Raw genomic sequence first — 17463 nt, 5'->3', positions numbered from 1 at the left:
ATAGCGTGTTTTAACTTCTGGACCCTAAAGCGGCTCACGGATGCCTTATGGGTTCTTGAAGTGTATTCCTACTGCTGTGTCCCTGCTGTGACTTGTGGAAATGAGAACCAAGATGTCTTTCCGTGGCCGCTTCAGAGGTGTGGGGGAGCTGATATGGGAGACGGCCGTTTTTTGATCTGAACTAAGTCTTCGATCATGCGTTTTCATTCTCTCTTTTCATTCTGCTGGAAATACCATGGAGTTTGGAGATTCCTGACTGAACCGGGCACACTAAGTTGGTGTTTGCCTGAGCGCTGACATCTATTTCTGCCAGTGTGCAGGTGGCTTTGTGAAACAGAGCGCTGCGAAACGGGGAGGTGTGGGGTTCGCCAGTCTCGGGGTCAGACAGGTCCCAGCCTCCAAAGTAGATGATGTTTCTTTTCTAGAAGATGGGGAGCTCTCACCCATTCCTCTTTCTCAGCGCAGTGGAGGAAGGTGTGTAGTGGCTCCTATGGCTGGCAGCTCTCCCTCAGATCTGGGGGTACGCAGGAGCCCGCGCTTCCCGAGCTGTTTGCGAGTAGAGGCATCACCACGGAGGTCCAGACCCTGTGATCTCTCGGGCCAGTTTGAGGATGGCTGAATCTAGCCAGAGGAGCATGTCTTGTCAGATGGATGTTTCTTCTTAGAGTCAGCATTTTTTTCCAAGTGCTTTTTGAGGAAACTTTGAGCTTGGCAAGGGCCAGTGTGTGTGGAAAGTATTAAAATCTGCAGCTGTTTCAGAAAGGAAAGACCCGTGTTAGATATATATAGCATTTTAAAAGCAAGTTTAGTGCCCTGGAAAGCATTTCTAAAATGAACTAAACCCCATGGATCAGTAAGAGTTGTTTATTTTGTGCTCTGTAGTAACCTGGCAGTGTACATGTAATACTGTGTTTGTGAATTAATTGATACTCGTGGGTGACCTGACTGTTACAAACCTGAGTTACGCTGAGACCTCTGGTATGTTAAACTGTGTCATTTTCCTGGCATCAAGGTACAGAGTAACCTGTCTTACAAGATTGTTGGATCATTTGTTTCCTGTGTTTTAACTGTGTGCTAATCGCATTGGGCTCTCAGCAAGAAGTGGGTTCCTGGGGGCTGTTTCTTGGGGAGAGAAGTAGGTTTCTTCTGGTATAGAGGCATGACATAGCACCGTTTGCAGTTCCTCAGCAATACCTTCAATCCATAATTTGGGGTGAACCCTCAGCTCAGAGTTTTCCTGCTTTTTTGCCTTTCTAAACTGCAGTTTTTGAGACTGTTTTCATGTAGGTGTTGGTATTCAAAATCTGTGCTCACTGAAGGAATCAGATGCATTTGACGAAGTAGAATGAAGTGCATGTGGATTAAATACATACCCCAATGTATGCATAGTATGTGAGTGAGCATATGGGTCTGTGTATGCTGGTATGTCAATCTAGTTATAAAGCAGTTAAAGGAAAAAAAAAGGCAGTGTGCGTAGACAGTTTTGGCACTCCAGGCCTGGGAAATGGCAGCCAGCCAGAGAGTACTGAGGCAGGGCCAAGGGTCTGAAGAACACCAAATGCTGAAGCTGGATATAGCTCCTTCGCTCTAGTTCCACTCTTCACCCTGTGGGCCTGCCGTTTGCCAGCTCTGTGCCAGGTCGATGTTGGTAATTTCACAAGGCGGGACTGGAAATAGGGACTGATACACCGTGGTGCGTATGTGCTTGTGATCAAACGCCAATTAAATGAAAGGCACAATTACTCACGGCTGAAATCTGACCTCAGTGAGTTTAACTGTTGTGCTCCCTGAGTCACTGTTAGACTTTGAAATGCTCTTTCAGTCATAAGTTATTTGTCTTTCTTGGTATCATGATAGCACTCGAGACGAGGATAAAACCATGCCCCGGTGTGGATTATGGACTGTGACTGTTTAATCTTGTTAGGTTTCCTCGCTGATGTTGAATGAACTTGTGAAGCGCTTCCAGCAGAGGGCACTGAGGTCGTTGATCTCAAACTCCAGTCCTTCTGGTGCGGCTATGGAGCAGGAGAGCATAGAGGATGCCTGTAACGTAAATGTATGCTTCACCCTCTCTCTTCCTTGTTTCGTAGACTATCATAAAAGAGGGGATGCTGATGAAACAGACCAGCTCCTTCCAGCGCTGGAAGAGACGATATTTTAAGCTGCGAGGCCGAACGCTCTACTATGCAAAAACTGCTAAGGTAAGGTCTTAATAATAACATGAGTCCAAGGGAAGAAAGTCAGTGTTGGAGCTTTTGGAGGCAGATGGGCATCTTTGAGAAGAGAACTCTGAGTAAAGAAAAGAGCACGTGCCCTGAAAACACCTGTCTTCAGGTTTTGTAGCTACTAGAAGATCTCGGTGTTTTGCCCAACACTTGGAAATCCTTGGTTTAGAAGTAAAGCATCCTATGGACCTGTGATACTGATTTTTCCGCATTTTTTTTTTTCTCTCTTGGTGCATTTTAGTAGGGAATAGGCTCTGAATCAATAGAAGCTGATAGAGAAGCGTGAAAATAAGAATGAAAAGAGCAAATGGAGAAGACAAGCAAGGCTAGAATTTATTAAATCAGAGCTGCCATGCTCTGATTAGTGTGGTGATAATCAACTAGGTATATATGTCTGCTTTCACAAGAACAGTCTACTGTTTGGTTTTTTTTAAATAATCTCTTCATAAAAATAAAGTTATCACATTCACTAATTGAAGACAGGCAAGTGCAAGCACCACTGTGTGGAACTGAGTCCTTCATGTTGCTGGAGCTGGGCCTTTCCTTCAGATCACAAAAGGCTGTGGTGGGGTGTGCTAGGCAGACAGAGAGGCATGTTGCTTTGGGTCTGCTGCTTTTACAGGTTGGAGTCAATAATTCATTGGGGGTTTGAATTTTTTCTTTCCAGTCCATTATTTTTGATGAGGTGGATCTGACGGATGCCAGCGTGGCAGAATCCAGCACTAAGAATGTCAACAACAGCTTCACGGTAGGATTTTTTGCATTATTTGCTATTCTTCTTGGATTTTCCCCTCATATTCCTCCGCATTTGCAGAGTTTAAATACATCTGAACAATCTTCACAGCCTCTTTTGCTAAAAAGAAGACATTAAAATATCATCACCTTACTTTTCCTTACAGCAATCATAACTCATCTGCATGCACATGGGAAAAATATCTTGGGTTACTATGTATAGTGTTAAAACTTTGCATTTGAGGATTTTCTTACCTATAAGCTGTGAGGGTTTGATAGAATCCATTTAAACAGTGGGGGGGAGGGGAAATTTGTTCTGTTGAGAGAGTTAGGGGTGATGTTGATGTTTATGCTTGAGATGTTGCTAAAGGAATTTAGTTTTCCCTTCAGGCCTTAAAATATGTAAACGTCTTTCTCTGACGTCTTTACTTGTATGTGACTGTATGGTGATTTTCCCATACGTAAATAAAGGTTTGATTATTCAGGTAAGCAAATGTACTGTTACTGTTTTGTTTATTATTATAGTTGGGAGAGGTCTAATCTCCGTCAGAGACACTGGATGTCAGGACAGGAGGAAATAGTGTATTTGCTCTCTCAGATTGCCCCATCTGCAATCTGAGAGTTACTTCCATGACTCTGGTATCAGTCCCTGACTTCCCTAGGAGCTAAAAAGTATAAGGTTACTTTGACTCTCAAGTAGCAGATACAGTTGGCACTGTCTGCTGCTGATCACCGGGGCTCAGGTAAACTTCAAGAAGAGATTTTTCCTCTTAATTTCTGTCTACTCTGTCTGTCATGGCTTACAGAGGAGTTTGACTGTGGTTTACCATGAGCTATAAAAACACGTAGAAAACCAGAAGGTTGCCTCGTCTTACTGCTGTTGGGTCTGCCACATCACTGCCAGCAGTGCTTTGGATTCCTTGCAGTCTTGCCATTTTCTCTTGATTTTCTTTGAGAGCATGTTTCCCCCGGTATCTCCCCAGCTCGGTTCCTTTCTGAAGTTCAAAGTTCTTTGATGCATTTCTTTTTTTTTTTTTTTCTTTTCCTGTTTCAAAGCAATGGGACTCACTCAGTTTTTATCCTAACTCAGAAACATCCAACATGTGTTGTTGTACAGGAGAGACAGTTAATCTGGAGTTTCAGATGTTCTGCATTTCTTTTTGTTTCTGTGTTGTCTTAATGGAGACTAGTAGGTTTGTATTTATGAAAGACTTTCTTTTTCTGAGGAAGCTCATCCTCTGTCCAGGCTTCTGTACTGCTTAATGTGTAGATTCTGCAGGTCAGGTTGTGTGAATGACACCCCGAAGGTACTAACAAAGGAGGCAGAACCAAAAACACTAAATAAACCACTTAGGAGCAGTGTGGATCCAAAGCGAAGAGGGAATTAAGGGGTGACCCATCGAGGAGAAACTGGCAAAAGGGCAGTGAGGAGCATGGGGAGGCAGCACTACGAAGGAAGAGAACCAGAGCACGGAGCTAACAAAGGTTATGTTGCATAAATAGAGGAATAAGGTTAAAAATTGTAGCTGCCAGCAAACCTTAACATAAGACATAAACCTGACAGCTAATTTGTTTGCTGACAGCAGGCAGGAGAGAGAGAAAAGTCAGTATTAAGATGCAGACCTCTTCCTCTAAAAAGAAGAGCATGTAATATGGGTTTCACTGTTGTTTACTTAGTTGATCTTGTATAGATTTCTTCAGTGAGTGTATCCTGTCTGCAGTGCGGATGGTTTTCAAGACTGCTTCCCAGACTTAATGGATATGTGACTATAGAATGGGCTGGGAGCATGTGAGGTAAGGAAAAGCTTTATGTTAGCTGTTGTTCCTTTAGATCAGGCAGTGTGGCTGCAGAGTTATTGAGCAGGAGGCCTCTGGGAGCAAATCATATAGCAGCCCCATGCCAGGCTTCACTTCTGTCAGGAGAACTGTAGATACAGTATTTGCTAGTTCTGTCACATCTCTGCCATTGCTTCCTTCTAAGTCATATGTCTACAAGGTAGAGAGATCCATAGAAAGGATCTGCTGCGGTACAAACTCAACCATGTTGTTGTGGTACTTCAGACCCATTTATTTCAAAGATAGTGGTCTTTTAGCCTGGATTTTTGCCGTCTGTGTGCGCCTACATTTGTACTCCTCATGAAATAGAGATCAGCAGCATTGGATGGGTGAGGTGAATGCCTGACCCTGTCTTCTGAGCTGAGCTTTCTCAGCTCTACCCTAAAAACCTCTTGTCATTTCTAAAAAGCAGATGATTGGGGATCATCACACTGGGCACATTGGGTCTTCCCAGTGAGACTTTGGCTGTTTCCATGAACAGCTTTTTCTTGGACAGCGCAATTTCCCAGTAACTGGATTGGTTGATATGCCTGTCTAGTGCATGAGCCTGCAGTGTTGCTCCAGGAGCATTAAAAAAATAACGTGATGAGGACAAGATCTGTTCGAACCTGGAATAGTTTCTTCTCTGTATCATGCCAGGAAGCCTGGGTTTGGAGATACTTCTCTGAAAATGGCTGCTTGACCCATGTTGTGGACCTGAACCATGCAGCATGCCCATTCTCCCCTACAAAGCCTGTAAAGTTTGGGAGCCACCAATTGCCCTATTGTCCAACACTTTGCCACCACAGCTATCCCCTCAAGTGTCTTTGAAAGGACTTTGGGTCATCTTCTTAGGCCCATTTTATAAGTGTTTCTGTGGTGAACAAAATCCTACTCCTCAGGTTGGTGTGTTGGCTGAAGATCTGCTTTTTTCCAGAAGGTGCCAACTCAGTTAAGCCTCCTGCCTTCAAGCAATAGGCACGGCTGATGGAGTGAGTCCTTACCAGTTCATTGACCCTTTCCTGCCTTGTGCAAGATTTGTATAACGCTGAAGGAGAAAAAGAAATCTAAAATATGTGTTCTTTAATACTAACAGAAAACACCGTCATCAACAGGAGAGGGCCTAGGGAGGACATTGGGTCTTTCTAGGTAGATATTCTGTGTTTTAGTATGATTCTCACATGGTGTTTTTGTAAATATTTTCCAATTATTGCTAGCAAATGGTGGTGTGGTTGTGTGGACTTTCACCCTCATTCACATAACATGGGTTACAACATTCACTTCCTATTCCTTCTTATTCAGACCTTTGAGATCCTATTGGAGAAAGCTCCTCTCTGTGGAGAGAGATGTGTGTAGTTTGATTTCTTCTTCCTGACCCTTTAGTGGAAGTGAAGCTCTGTCAGAGCATGTTGTTGAGCACCAGGAGCCATGCTGTTGACCCCTCCTCCATAGTTTGTAAGTGCTTTTCACTGGAAGAGGTGGAGCTTGAACTCCTGAGCTCCTGTAAACCCTTTTCTGTTGGGAAGTACCTCTCAGCTCAGCCGCAGACAGGAAACAGCATATTATTACAGTCAGCGCCTGCCTCTCCACTGCCATCAGAAGGAAACTTATCCCAGCTCCTCCTTAAGCAGACAGCTAATCAGCTTGTGGCAAGTGGAACATAGCTCAGAAAGACTGACCACAGAGACGACTAATCCTGTTAATCGCATGTCAAGCAGAGCGTTTAGGGTTTTTTCTGAGGGAGTAGGCTGCTCTGGACACTAGGTTAGAGGAAGATTGAACGTGGAAGGTAAGAACAGGAATACGAATTTTCTGCACTGAGCTTTGAGAAATGTGGCACCTGTGCCAGCATAACAGGTCAGCAGGAGCTCAGATTCTTTGTAATATAGCTCTTGCTGTTCAGGTGTTGTCTCCTGTGTAGATTTATGTAGGTAAGTTCTCCAGAATCAGGGTAAAAGGAAATGTGCCTGCGGTGCTGTTAAAAATGCTGCACCCATCAGTTAAGAAAAGTATTAACTGATGATTCATCCTAACCAATGTCGCAGGGGAGAGGAAGTATTGAGATTAGAGTAATACCTCTCCTTCAGAGCACTTGCATGGCTGGAGGCAACAATGGTTGTGGTAGGTTGAGGAACAGGGCATTGCTGGTGCTCCTGAATGAGAGCATGCTGTCGTCTCTGAGAAACACTATGGATGTCATTCTCCAGCCGTATGGAAGTCTGAGGTGTGCTACCTTTTCTGTTATTACCTCCTTGTTCCTTAGTGCTGACCTAACTCAGCAGCAGAGATGCCAGTTTCTGTCTTGTGAAGTTTTATGTGACTGTCTGATCTCCTTCAGACTGTGTATTTTTGGTGTATTGTCCCAGGGCTTGTTGACACTGTAGAGCAATAGCATTAATCTTCATTTTGGGGTAATTAACCTCGGGGGTTAATTAACACTAAAGGGAAAGTGTTTGAACTTTAACAACAGATAAAAGTACTGAGGGTGCTTCCTGATGGGGAGAGTATGTTGTTGATGTCTGCGAATTCATTTCACAATGAAGTGAAAGTGCCTTTGCCTTTTCTGTGATTTTGTGTCAAGTTACATTTTTTCTATTGATGCTTTTAATGTGAAAATGTATCCTCTGTAGCAGAGAAGGCAGTGAAGTCATCTCTGAAGAGTTTGGGTTTGAAAGAGTGAATGCAGCTACATGTCAGGCAGAAAGTCTGCAGCTCACATCTAGCATCCAAGCTGTGTGCCTGTAAGGCACTGTCGAAACAAGAGGAACCCAGATCAGACGTTACTTGTGCTGGTTCGAAATACAAGCTTCGAGAAAGAGCATGTGACTTATTTTTATGAGAGAAAGAATATAAGAACTTTTGTACAAGATGTCTGCAGAAAGTCAGACTTGGGACTTCGAGCTCAGGCTGATAGAGATCAGGGAAATCTGCATGGTTTGACACTTGCACAGATTCCCCAAACTGTGCTGTGTGGCTTCAGCCCTTCGAAAAAGACGGGCTTGAACATAGGCTGCAGAGAGTTACTGGGCTTCCTAGCAAGGGAAGGGGTCTTCTTCTGTTGCTTCCTCAGCACGGGAGTGAGGGACTCGGAGGGAAGACACAGCTCTCAGAAGTGGGTAAAAAGACTTCCTGATCTGGGGACATAGTTACACAGGGGAGTCACCCAGTGTCCTGGTTCCTCACCCTGCTCCTTCATACACAGCTGTGGATTGCCTTGTGAAGGTTTGGAGAAGAGGAAGATTAGAAAACAAGGTCTCGTGAAAGGCATGGTTCTTCCCTCCTCCTTTTGAAACTGGTCTCTGAACTGGACAAAATTAGAGTGTGCATTGGAAAGTCAGGCATTGCTGGGGGTTGTTGTCTCTTCCACACCCATGTGTGTACACATTCGGGAACTGTACACTCTGCTAGTGCTCTCACTCTGTTTATATTGGCAGCTGGCAGAATTTCCTTTATAAGCAACTGAAAATATGAGTAAAGCCATGAATTGGCATGTCCAGAATTGCTCTGCTGGTTTTCCCCCCTCCCTTCATTAAGTGCAGTTCGGTCCCCATTTCCTGTCAGAACGGCTGCAGTTTCAAAATACTTTGCTATTTTTGTAGTTTGTGATCCAGACTTCAGTGCAGTTTTTTCTGCTTGAGAAAAGGCCCTTTGGTAAACAGACCATTCTGAGTCACTGTTAGTCAGTGAAAATAGTCATTTAAAATCCTTTCGTGTCAGGGATTTTTAGGCCTCTTAATCCGGTCTCCTGCAGGAGCCAGGCATTATTCTGCTCACACAAAAGAAGGAAAAATCTGGAGAAAAACCATTGGAGAGAGGATAGACGTGGAAGAAGAGGTAGAGAGTCTGGAAGAAGTCGCTGTGGGTGGAGAGATCTGGCGATTGCTACTGTACGTTACAGAATGACCCCAAAATATGCTAGGAGTTTTTGAGAAAGATGAAACTACTGTGAGAGAAAGAGGGCAGACTGAGCTTTATGAATTTCACTATGAGACAGGATGGAGAGCTGGAACGCGAAGGCGGCTGCTTGCAAAGAGCTTTTGTTTGCCTAGAGGGAAGTTTACTGCTTTGAAATTAGTGTCTGTTATTGCCCTTGTGCCTGAACACTGGGAGCTTTTGTTTGATAATCTCCTTGCTCTTTGTAACCTTCCTGCTGTGTTTGGTGTTTTATCTACCTTCCTGAGCAAAGCTGCAGATTCTAGGTCCTCTCTTTCTTCCAGGTGAGGACACAAAGGCAGAACAACCTGTGGTAAACAGGAGGTTATTTGAGAACATGATGGGGTTGGTTTTACATGAGAGCTGCTCTAGAGGAATAAGATTTCTCTTTATAGACATCTTTACTGTGGTCATTTTGACAGGCAGGAAGAGGCTTGCCAGTAATATTCACAGAAATGAGGCCTTCCTGGCTGTGGTGCTTGCGAAGGTTTCACTGTTGTGGTGCATGAAACAGGACTGGTCTTTTCCTGGTGACCCCGTGTGGAAAGCTACTGGGTTCATCAGGCTGTTGAAAGCTATTAATTTCCTTTTGTGCTAGCTATCAGCCTCCTTTCAACACAGCTGAGGTTAGGGGGCTGTGAGGAGCTGTTACTAACAATAAGCTGTCAGAAACAGGTCATTTTCCTACCGTGGACAAGGACTTGTATTGCTTAATTCTGTGATTTATTAGCTGCTAGCCTTGATGTGTATGAGCCCACTGAGACAGCAGCTCTGCCACTGGGGAACACTGACCTGCACCTCTGTTCTTCATGGTTTCGCTCCTGTTTGAGTGAGTAGGAAGGTTTCTCTGAAATGTCTTTTACCTTCCCAAATGTGCTGCTCTTTCTGAGCAGTGTAGTCCCGTGTGGGAACTCTTTTCCTGGCAGGACTGCATCCTGTGGAAAACTGATGAAGGGATGCACGTGTGCATCTGCTGCATGACGTGGAGGGTGGGTAACAGAGCTGTGCAAAGGTGCTGTGGCGCTTGGCATGGCAGCCCTCCCGGTTCCCATTTGGTGCTGCTCCATCCTTGTACATCCCTAGTGATTAATATGCACAAATTACCAGGTTTGTCCGCATTTCTTGCCCGCTAACAGTGGCAAAGACCTTCTTGCATACTGTAGGTTTTGACAGCTATTAAGTGGTTGCAAAAGTCCTAAAATCCTTTCTTTGTGTTCCTTTTACCAATTGCCAAGAAAAGGAATGTGCCTTGTTTAGGAACAGAGTTTCCAGAAGCATGTAGGAATGTGACCCTGGTATGAGAGATGATCATTTTCCCAGGGAATGCTCTGTCTGGTCTGCTTTCCCGCTGCAGCATCAGGGAAGATAGGGACTGGGAGAGAGCGCAGATGGAGTGTTGGCACACGCTGAACTTGATCTGCGGGCACAGCACAGCGGCAGTAGGTGCCGCTGACAGTGCTCAGAGAAGATGTGCTTGTAATGTGCAACGCCCTGGCAGGCGAGGTGTGTATCGCAAGAAGAACCAACCTAATAATGTAAAAATGGTCCTAAAGAGACCACACCACCTACCGTACCTACTTTCCTATGGAATTGAGTTGTCCTGAATTTTACAGATTGAAAATTAAGGTAAAACAGCCATGTGGAAGTTGGGGATAAAATACCTGGTATAGTGTAAACGGAGATTTGGGCACTTAGGGCTTTGAGGAAAATTCTTGGTATTGCTGTTTAAAAAAAAGGCAGATTTTGGCACAACCATAAGAACATTAACGACTTGTTTTATTTGGTGGAAATCAGAGTTTCCATTGGTGGAAGATGGGTCATTTTAGGAGGAAATAAAGATTTTGCACTATAAAAATAAACTGGTGCATTTGTCCAGTATCAAGTGAAAAGCATTTTTTTCCCCTTTCCCCTTCAGGGTAGCATCCAGGTTTTGAGGAAAGAGAATCAATGTAGTTCTAGAGCTCTAACTGACCTCTGCAATAAATTAACAGGACTGAATTTGTTAGCAAAACTGGGTGAAAGCTGAATTGCAGATCTGGAGTGTTGTCTGTGGAGGAAGGCAAGCCTTGGTCCCCTACGAGTCTAAGCACTGATACTCGTATTATTTCTATCTTCCAAACAGGAGAGACCTACTAAAATCATGCTGACTTGCTGCCTGAGGCTTTGCTGGCCTGATGCTCAGCTCCAGGTTGTTTCAGAAGCTAACATCAATGAGACAGGCTTTTAAGTGTAAAGGATTGTTTGAGTCTGAAACTCAAGACTTTTGTTTTTCCTTTTTTCTCCCCTTTTCACAGTCATCTTTTTAACCTTGTGTATTTACTGAGGGAGTAGCACTTGCTTAATCCACGCTTAGTCCATTTTGCCCTCTGTGAGTTCAGCAATCATGTTTGAGACATGTAGTGGGTTTGCTGGTTTGCTGATGGGTGCAGGCGAGGTGTTTCAATGTATACCAGTGCTCATCTCATTACTGTTGTTGCTGGAACAGGAGCAGAAGTGGATAAAATGGCTGTCTCCTCAATGCAATCTCACCCAATTTTTCTTCCTGGCTTTTTGGGTTCATGGGATACGAAGAACTTAGTCCACTACACAAAAGCAGGCATAGCAATTAGCTACAGATGGTTGCCATTTGCCCTGCCTTTGCCATATGTGTGAGATCAAGCTGATGTTTTTACCTACATCAGCACCGTTCTCACAGCAATTTTATTTTTTCTAGTTGCAGTTCCTAGGTCTTTTGAGTTCCAGAAGTTCCTGTTGTCCTTGTACCCAAGTCATCAACTGTTTGGAATAATCGAGGATCTCTTTGGGGGATTTGTGGCTAGCACCATTGAGCGTAAGACTATATTTGAACAGGATGTGAGTAAAAGGAAGCAGTCAGAATGAGCAGGTGTTCTCACACACCCGCTTTTGGCTACTGAGAAATGTATCACATCAGAAAAACTATATTTAGCCAAGTCGTATGTCCCCCCGCCCCATCTCCACCCGCAGCATTTCTTCAGCCAGCTCCATGATTGGGCCAGAGTGATTGTAACTTGTTTTGCCGTCTTTTGTGGTCACTGAGCTCACCAGATCTACTCTGATAACAAACAGTCCCAACGCATGTTTGGCCAGACTGTCACTTTTTTGCTGAGAAGTTTCTGGGCAGCCAGAAAATGCTGAAGGAGGAAGTGAGCAGCGATGATAAAGTTGTCTTTGATGGCAGCAAGACCAGAGAATGAAGTTTATGCTCCGGCTGTTGGGTGAAGGAAGGTTGCTCAGTACAGCAAAACACCAAAGGGTGAAGTATAGCAGATTTCTATTTAAATTTTGATCTAATACAAGGCGTCTTTTTTGGACTGCCTTTCTAATCCAATTATTCACAGCTGTTCACTGGGGAAGGACATCCAGTCCATTTTTAGAATGTGAAATGAGAAATTTTCTTTGGTTGGCTTTGTTGTTCGCCAGCTGGCCTGATTTGAAATGTCAATAAACTGGTGTTGGTTTTGGACAGGGGAGTGTGGGTCACCATGAGGGGTGGGGGTTAGCAGCTGGTAAGAGGGCATATGCTGTATGAGGAAGAGACAGAAGATGAAGCTAAATTTTGGAGAAGTATCAGGGGAGCATCAGTATTTGCACAAGACCGCCAATAGAGGCATGGCTTTTTTTAGATGTAGATTTTTTTTTTTTAGGTTTAGAGTGAGCAAGCATGAAAATTGAGTTTCTCTGTTAGCCTTGAGATGGCTCATCTGCGTAGAGAGCACATAACTGTCTGCAAAGAGGTGACTTGGTGGGTATTGATTGTCACCATAATTCCTCCAAAAGATATTTCTGGGTTTGCACCCAGTGAGAAGTTGGTAAATTAAACTGTGTCCTGATTTGAAATCTCTTTAAGCCTTCCTGCCGTTCCCATCCACCCTCATGGCCCTTCGGGATTGATCAGAGGGCTTGGCACCTTTCTTTGCCCCACGACAGTTGTTGAACTTTTTTGCCGGTCAGTGTTAGGTCTCAATAAAGTCACCGTGTGGCATATGAGTATCGGGGCATACAGCACCGACTAAGGAATGAGATCTAAAGAACCACACCCAAAAGTTCAACAGCATTTAGGCTCAAAAAAACATGTTAGTTTTAATATTCCCTTTTTAGGAAGAACAAGCACTTTTAATTTACGTAGTTGCTCATATCTAGATAAAATTCTGAGCTGTTTCAGGGCAGGAACACTCAGACTTCTGCCAATCCCCAAGCAGGCCAAAAATGTATGAGATTATAAATAAATCTTTAAACTTTTTATTGTGGGTTTGGTTGTTTTTTTTTTTTTAAACTCAGAACAAGGCAACCCCTATCCTAACTCAAAAGCAATCAGATCGTTGTTTTTGTGCTCTCCGTTTATATGAGAACAAGAGGTCACTGGATGACATTACTGCTTTGTAAATTTAGAACAAATAAAAGGAAATGCTACTTCACCTAGTGCGTCGTCATCCTGTGGAATATACTGTTCCAGGATGTTAGTCAAAAGCTGTAGCCGGAACATAAAAAATAGCTGGACCATGCTCGTTTCTAGCCACGTTTGCCAGCAGGGATAACTGAGCCTCATGCTCCAGAGCATCAGCCCGTCGCGGCTGTAGCTGAGGGCAAACACCCCACTGGCTGGGAAGGACAGCTTTTCAGGCAGAAGATTGCTGTGGCTTCATTTGGAGATGACAGGAATGATTTTTTTTGGTGCGAGATGTTAGACTGATCATCACTCTTGTCTATACAGCGCAGTGTATGTAAAAACCTGTCTCCCTCTGTTAGTATCCCTCAACAGGTGGATGTCTGGAGTTGAAATTACTGGCTCAAGTAGAAGGAGGTAAAAGGGGTTAGGATGAGAGTGTTTCTTTCCCTGTGAGCAAACGCATGTTTCTCTTAACCTCGGTTCTGCCCTTATCCAGGACCAGTGTTGTAGTGTGCCTGTTGCACCTCAGCCTGTGCAGGTAAGAGGGTGGTGGCTGCCTGTAGCGCAGGGGAGGCAGGAGTGTGTTACACTCGCAGGGTACCCGGTGTTGGCTGCTGTGTGTGTGAGGCTCTATGAAAATAACTCTGCGAAGGAAATGCCCCTGTTAACATGTTTCTGGATTCCTAATTATCCTCATTAAACTGTTTAACTGTAACACCACTGCATGTTTATCAGTAAAACAGGTTTGTATGGTTTCTCAATTTCCCCAAAGAATTGTTACACTACTTACATTAAAATCTTATCTGTCCTTCACAGTAAAGCCTGAACTGTCCCAAATTGTGATCCTTAGAACAGGAGTGAGGTTTGAGATTGCATTCTTCTATTTCCCATCTCTGATGATACCACTAAATCCCACTGCAAGTGTTGCTTTAGAACTGACTAATGGGGAATTCTCTTCATAAATTCATCTTGCACCAAGTTACATTTTATTGGCAATTTTGAGTTACACAATAGACCTTTTATTTTGATTCTGTGACTCTCTGTCTGAATGATTCAAGTATGAAAATCTTCTTGATCTCTTTATTTGTCCTCATGTCTTACCAATTTTAACTTTGTTCTCTGAACAGAGGGTTGTCCAACACTGAATGTGGGGATTTTTAAGATGACGCAGTAGGTGACTTAAGAAGGAATTAGTGATTTTCTATACTGGACAGTCTCTTTCCAGTGATCTAGGAAGCCTGTAGCCTCCATAATTAGTTCTTATCGAAGGAGTGTCTGCATTTCTGTTTATGCCAATATTTTATATTTCATGTCTTCCAATGTGATTTAAAAATAATACTATGTACTTTGCATTTGCTTTTTTTATTTTCCCCCTAAAAAGAGAGAAAAATAGGAAAAGGGACAACACTGAATAGGAGTGCTCTGAAATGGGATTGTGATGTTAATAAATTAAATTTACTAACTGTTTTAAATATTTTTTCCCCACTGCCCAAGTGTGTGCCAGTGTCTTGTTGAATGAACTGCCAGTTCCTTATAAAAACTGGCTGGCTTTTAAGCAATGAAAGGTCCTTGGGTGCTTCATCCTAGAATTTTGTCCAACTGAAGTGCATCTACACCAATGCACACAGCATGGGCAACAAACAGGAGAAGCTGGAAGCCATTGCACAGCAGGAGGACTATGATATATAGCTGCCATCTCGGAAACGTGGTGGGATGACTTGCACAGCTGGAGTGCTGCAGTAGGCTGCTACAAACTCTTCAGGAGGGATGGCAAGGTGCTGGGGTAGCCCTCTGTGTTAGCGAGTGCTTTGATTTTCTAGATTTTGACAATGAGGACGATAGGGTTGAGTGTTCATGGGTAAGCAGGGGGAAGGACAACAAGGTAATGGGTATAAATTGAAATCAGGGAGGTTTAGATTAGATGTCAGGAAGAAATTCTTCACAGAGAGGGTGGTGAGGCACTGGAACAGGTTGCCCAGAGATGTTGTGGATGCCCCATCCCTGGATGTCTTCAAGGCCAGGCTGGATGTGGCTTTGAGCAACCTGGTCTAGTGGAAAGTGTCCCTGCCCATGGCAGGGGGGTTGGAACTAGATGATCTTTAAGGTCCCTTCCAACCCAAACCATTCTATGATTCTATGATTCTAAGGTGGATGTCGTGGTGGGGGTCTGTTACAGACCACCCAGCTGGGATGAAGAGGCAGATGAAATATTCTATAAGCAGCTGGGACAAGTCTCACGATGGCTGGCCCTTGTTCCTGAGGGGGACTTCACCATACCAGATGTCCACTGGAAATACAATGCAGCAGAGGGGAAACAGTCTCGGAGGTTCCTGGAGTGTGTGGAAGTTCCTGACACAGGTGGTGAGGGAGCCAACTAGGGAAGGCGCCCCATGGACCTGTTGTCCATGAATGTCCAGAAGGACTGGTGGGTGATGGGAAGGTTGGAGGCCGTCTTGGGCATAGCAATCACAATATGATGGAGTTTGTGATTCTTGGAGAAGTGAGGGGAGGGGGTCAGCAGAACTGGTACCTTGGACTTCCAGAGGGCTGACTTTGGCCTGTTCAGGAGCCTGGATGGCCAAGTCCCTTGGGAAGCAGTCCTGGAGGGCAAAGGAGTCCAGGAATACTGGATTTTATTCAAGAAAGAAGTCTTAAAGGCACAGGAGCAGGCTGTCCCCATGTACAGACCGCCCAGCTGGGATGAAGAGGCAGATGAAATATTCTATAAGCAGCTGGGACAAGTCTCACGATGGCTGGCCCTTGTTCCTGAGGGGGACTTCACCATACCAGATGTCCACTGGAAATACAATGCAGCAGAGGGGAAACAGTCTCGGAGGTTCCTGGAGTGTGTGGAAGTTCCTGACACAGGTGGTGAGGGAGCCAACTAGGGAAGGCGCCCCGTGGACCTGTTGTCCATGAATAGAGAAGGACTGATGGGTGATGGGAAGGTTGGAGGCCGTCTTGGGCATAGCAATCACAATATGATGGAGTTTGTGATTCTTGGAGAAGTGAGGGGAGGGGGTCAGCAGAACTGGTACCTTGGACTTCCAGAGGGCTGACTTTGGCCTGTTCAGGAGCCTGGATGGCCAAGTCCCTTGGGAAGCAGTCCTGGAGGGCAAAGGAGTCCAGGAATACTGGATTTTATTCAAGAAAGAAGTCTTAAAGGCACAGGAGCAGGCTGTCCCCATGTGTCAAAAGATGAGCCAGCGGGGAAGAAGATCAGCCTGGCTAAACAGAGAGCTGTGGCTGGAAGTTGGGGGAAAAAAAGGAAAGTCTGTGATCTTTGGCAGAAGGGGCAGGCAGCTCAGGAGGACTACAAGGATGTAATGAGGTTATGCAGGGAGAAAATTAGAAGGGCCAAAGCCCATCTACAACTTAATGTGGCTACTGCTGTAAAAGACTGTAAAAAAATGTTTCTATAAATACATCAGCATTGAAAGGAGGGTGAAAAAGGCTCTTCATCCCTTATTGGATGTGGGGGGAAAGCATAGTGACTAAGAATGAGGGAAAGGCTGAGGTACCTGATGCCTTCTTTGCCTCAGCCTTTAATCGTAGACCAGTTGTCCTCTGGGTACCTAGCCCCCTGAGCTGGAGGACAAGGATGAGAAGCAGAATGAAGTCCCCACAATCCAAGGGGAAATGGTCAGTGACCTGCTACACCACTTAGACCCACACGAGTCTCTGGGGCTGGATGGGATCCACCCAAGCGTACTGAGGGAGCTGGTGGAAGTGCTCACCAAGCCACTTTCCATCATTTACCAGCAGCCCTGGCTAACTGGGGAGGTCCCAGTTGACTGGAGGTTAGACACCGTGACACCCATCTACAAGAAAGGCTGGAATGAGGATCCAGGAAACTATAGGCCTGTCAGTCTGACCTCGGTGCTGGGGAAGGTTATGGATCACAGACGATCCTGAGTGCTGTCATGTGGCACGTACAGGGCAGCCAGGTGATCAGGTCCAGCCAGCATGGGTTTATGAAAGACAGGTCCTGCTTGACTGACCTGATCTCCTTCTGTGACAAGGTGACCTGCTTCATGGATGAGGGCAAGGCTGTGGATGTTGTCTACCCAGACATTAGTAAAGCCTTTGACACCGTGTCCCACAGCATTCTCCTGGGGAAACAGGCTGCTCATGGCTTGGACAGGCGCACTCTTCACTGAGTCAAAATCTGGCTGCATGAGCAGGTCCAAAGTGTGGTGGTGAATGGACTTAAATCCAGATGTGGCTGATCACAAGTGGTTTTCCCCAGGGGTCAGTGTTGGGGACAGTTCTGTGCACTATCTTTTATCAATGATCTGGATAAGGGGATCATGGTGCGGCCTACTGCTGAGGCTGCACCTCAAATACTGT

The 17463-nt window shown here is 44.8% G+C and overlaps 1 protein-coding gene across 1 annotated transcript in view; it reads left to right on the top strand.

The window, feature by feature from the left end:
• The first annotated feature begins 2096 nt into the window (after positions 1–2096).
• DGKD (diacylglycerol kinase, delta 130kDa) overlaps positions 2097–17463 on the top strand; it is a 43700-nt gene continuing 28333 nt past the window's right edge. Inside the window, exons 1-2 of the mRNA XM_010152656.1 lie at positions 2097–2201; positions 2893–2973. Coding sequence (XP_010150958.1) covers positions 2109–2201; positions 2893–2973 — 174 coding nt within the window. The 5' untranslated portion in view covers positions 2097–2108. The remainder of the gene's footprint in view (positions 2202–2892; positions 2974–17463) is intronic.

The sequence above is a fragment of the Eurypyga helias genome, unplaced genomic scaffold (genome assembly GCF_000690775.1).
Source record: "Eurypyga helias isolate BGI_N326 unplaced genomic scaffold, ASM69077v1 scaffold10575, whole genome shotgun sequence".
Classification (NCBI taxonomy): domain Eukaryota; kingdom Metazoa; phylum Chordata; class Aves; order Eurypygiformes; family Eurypygidae; genus Eurypyga; species Eurypyga helias.
Note: the sequence above shows the minus strand (reverse complement) of the source record. Positions and strands in the feature narration are given on the sequence as shown.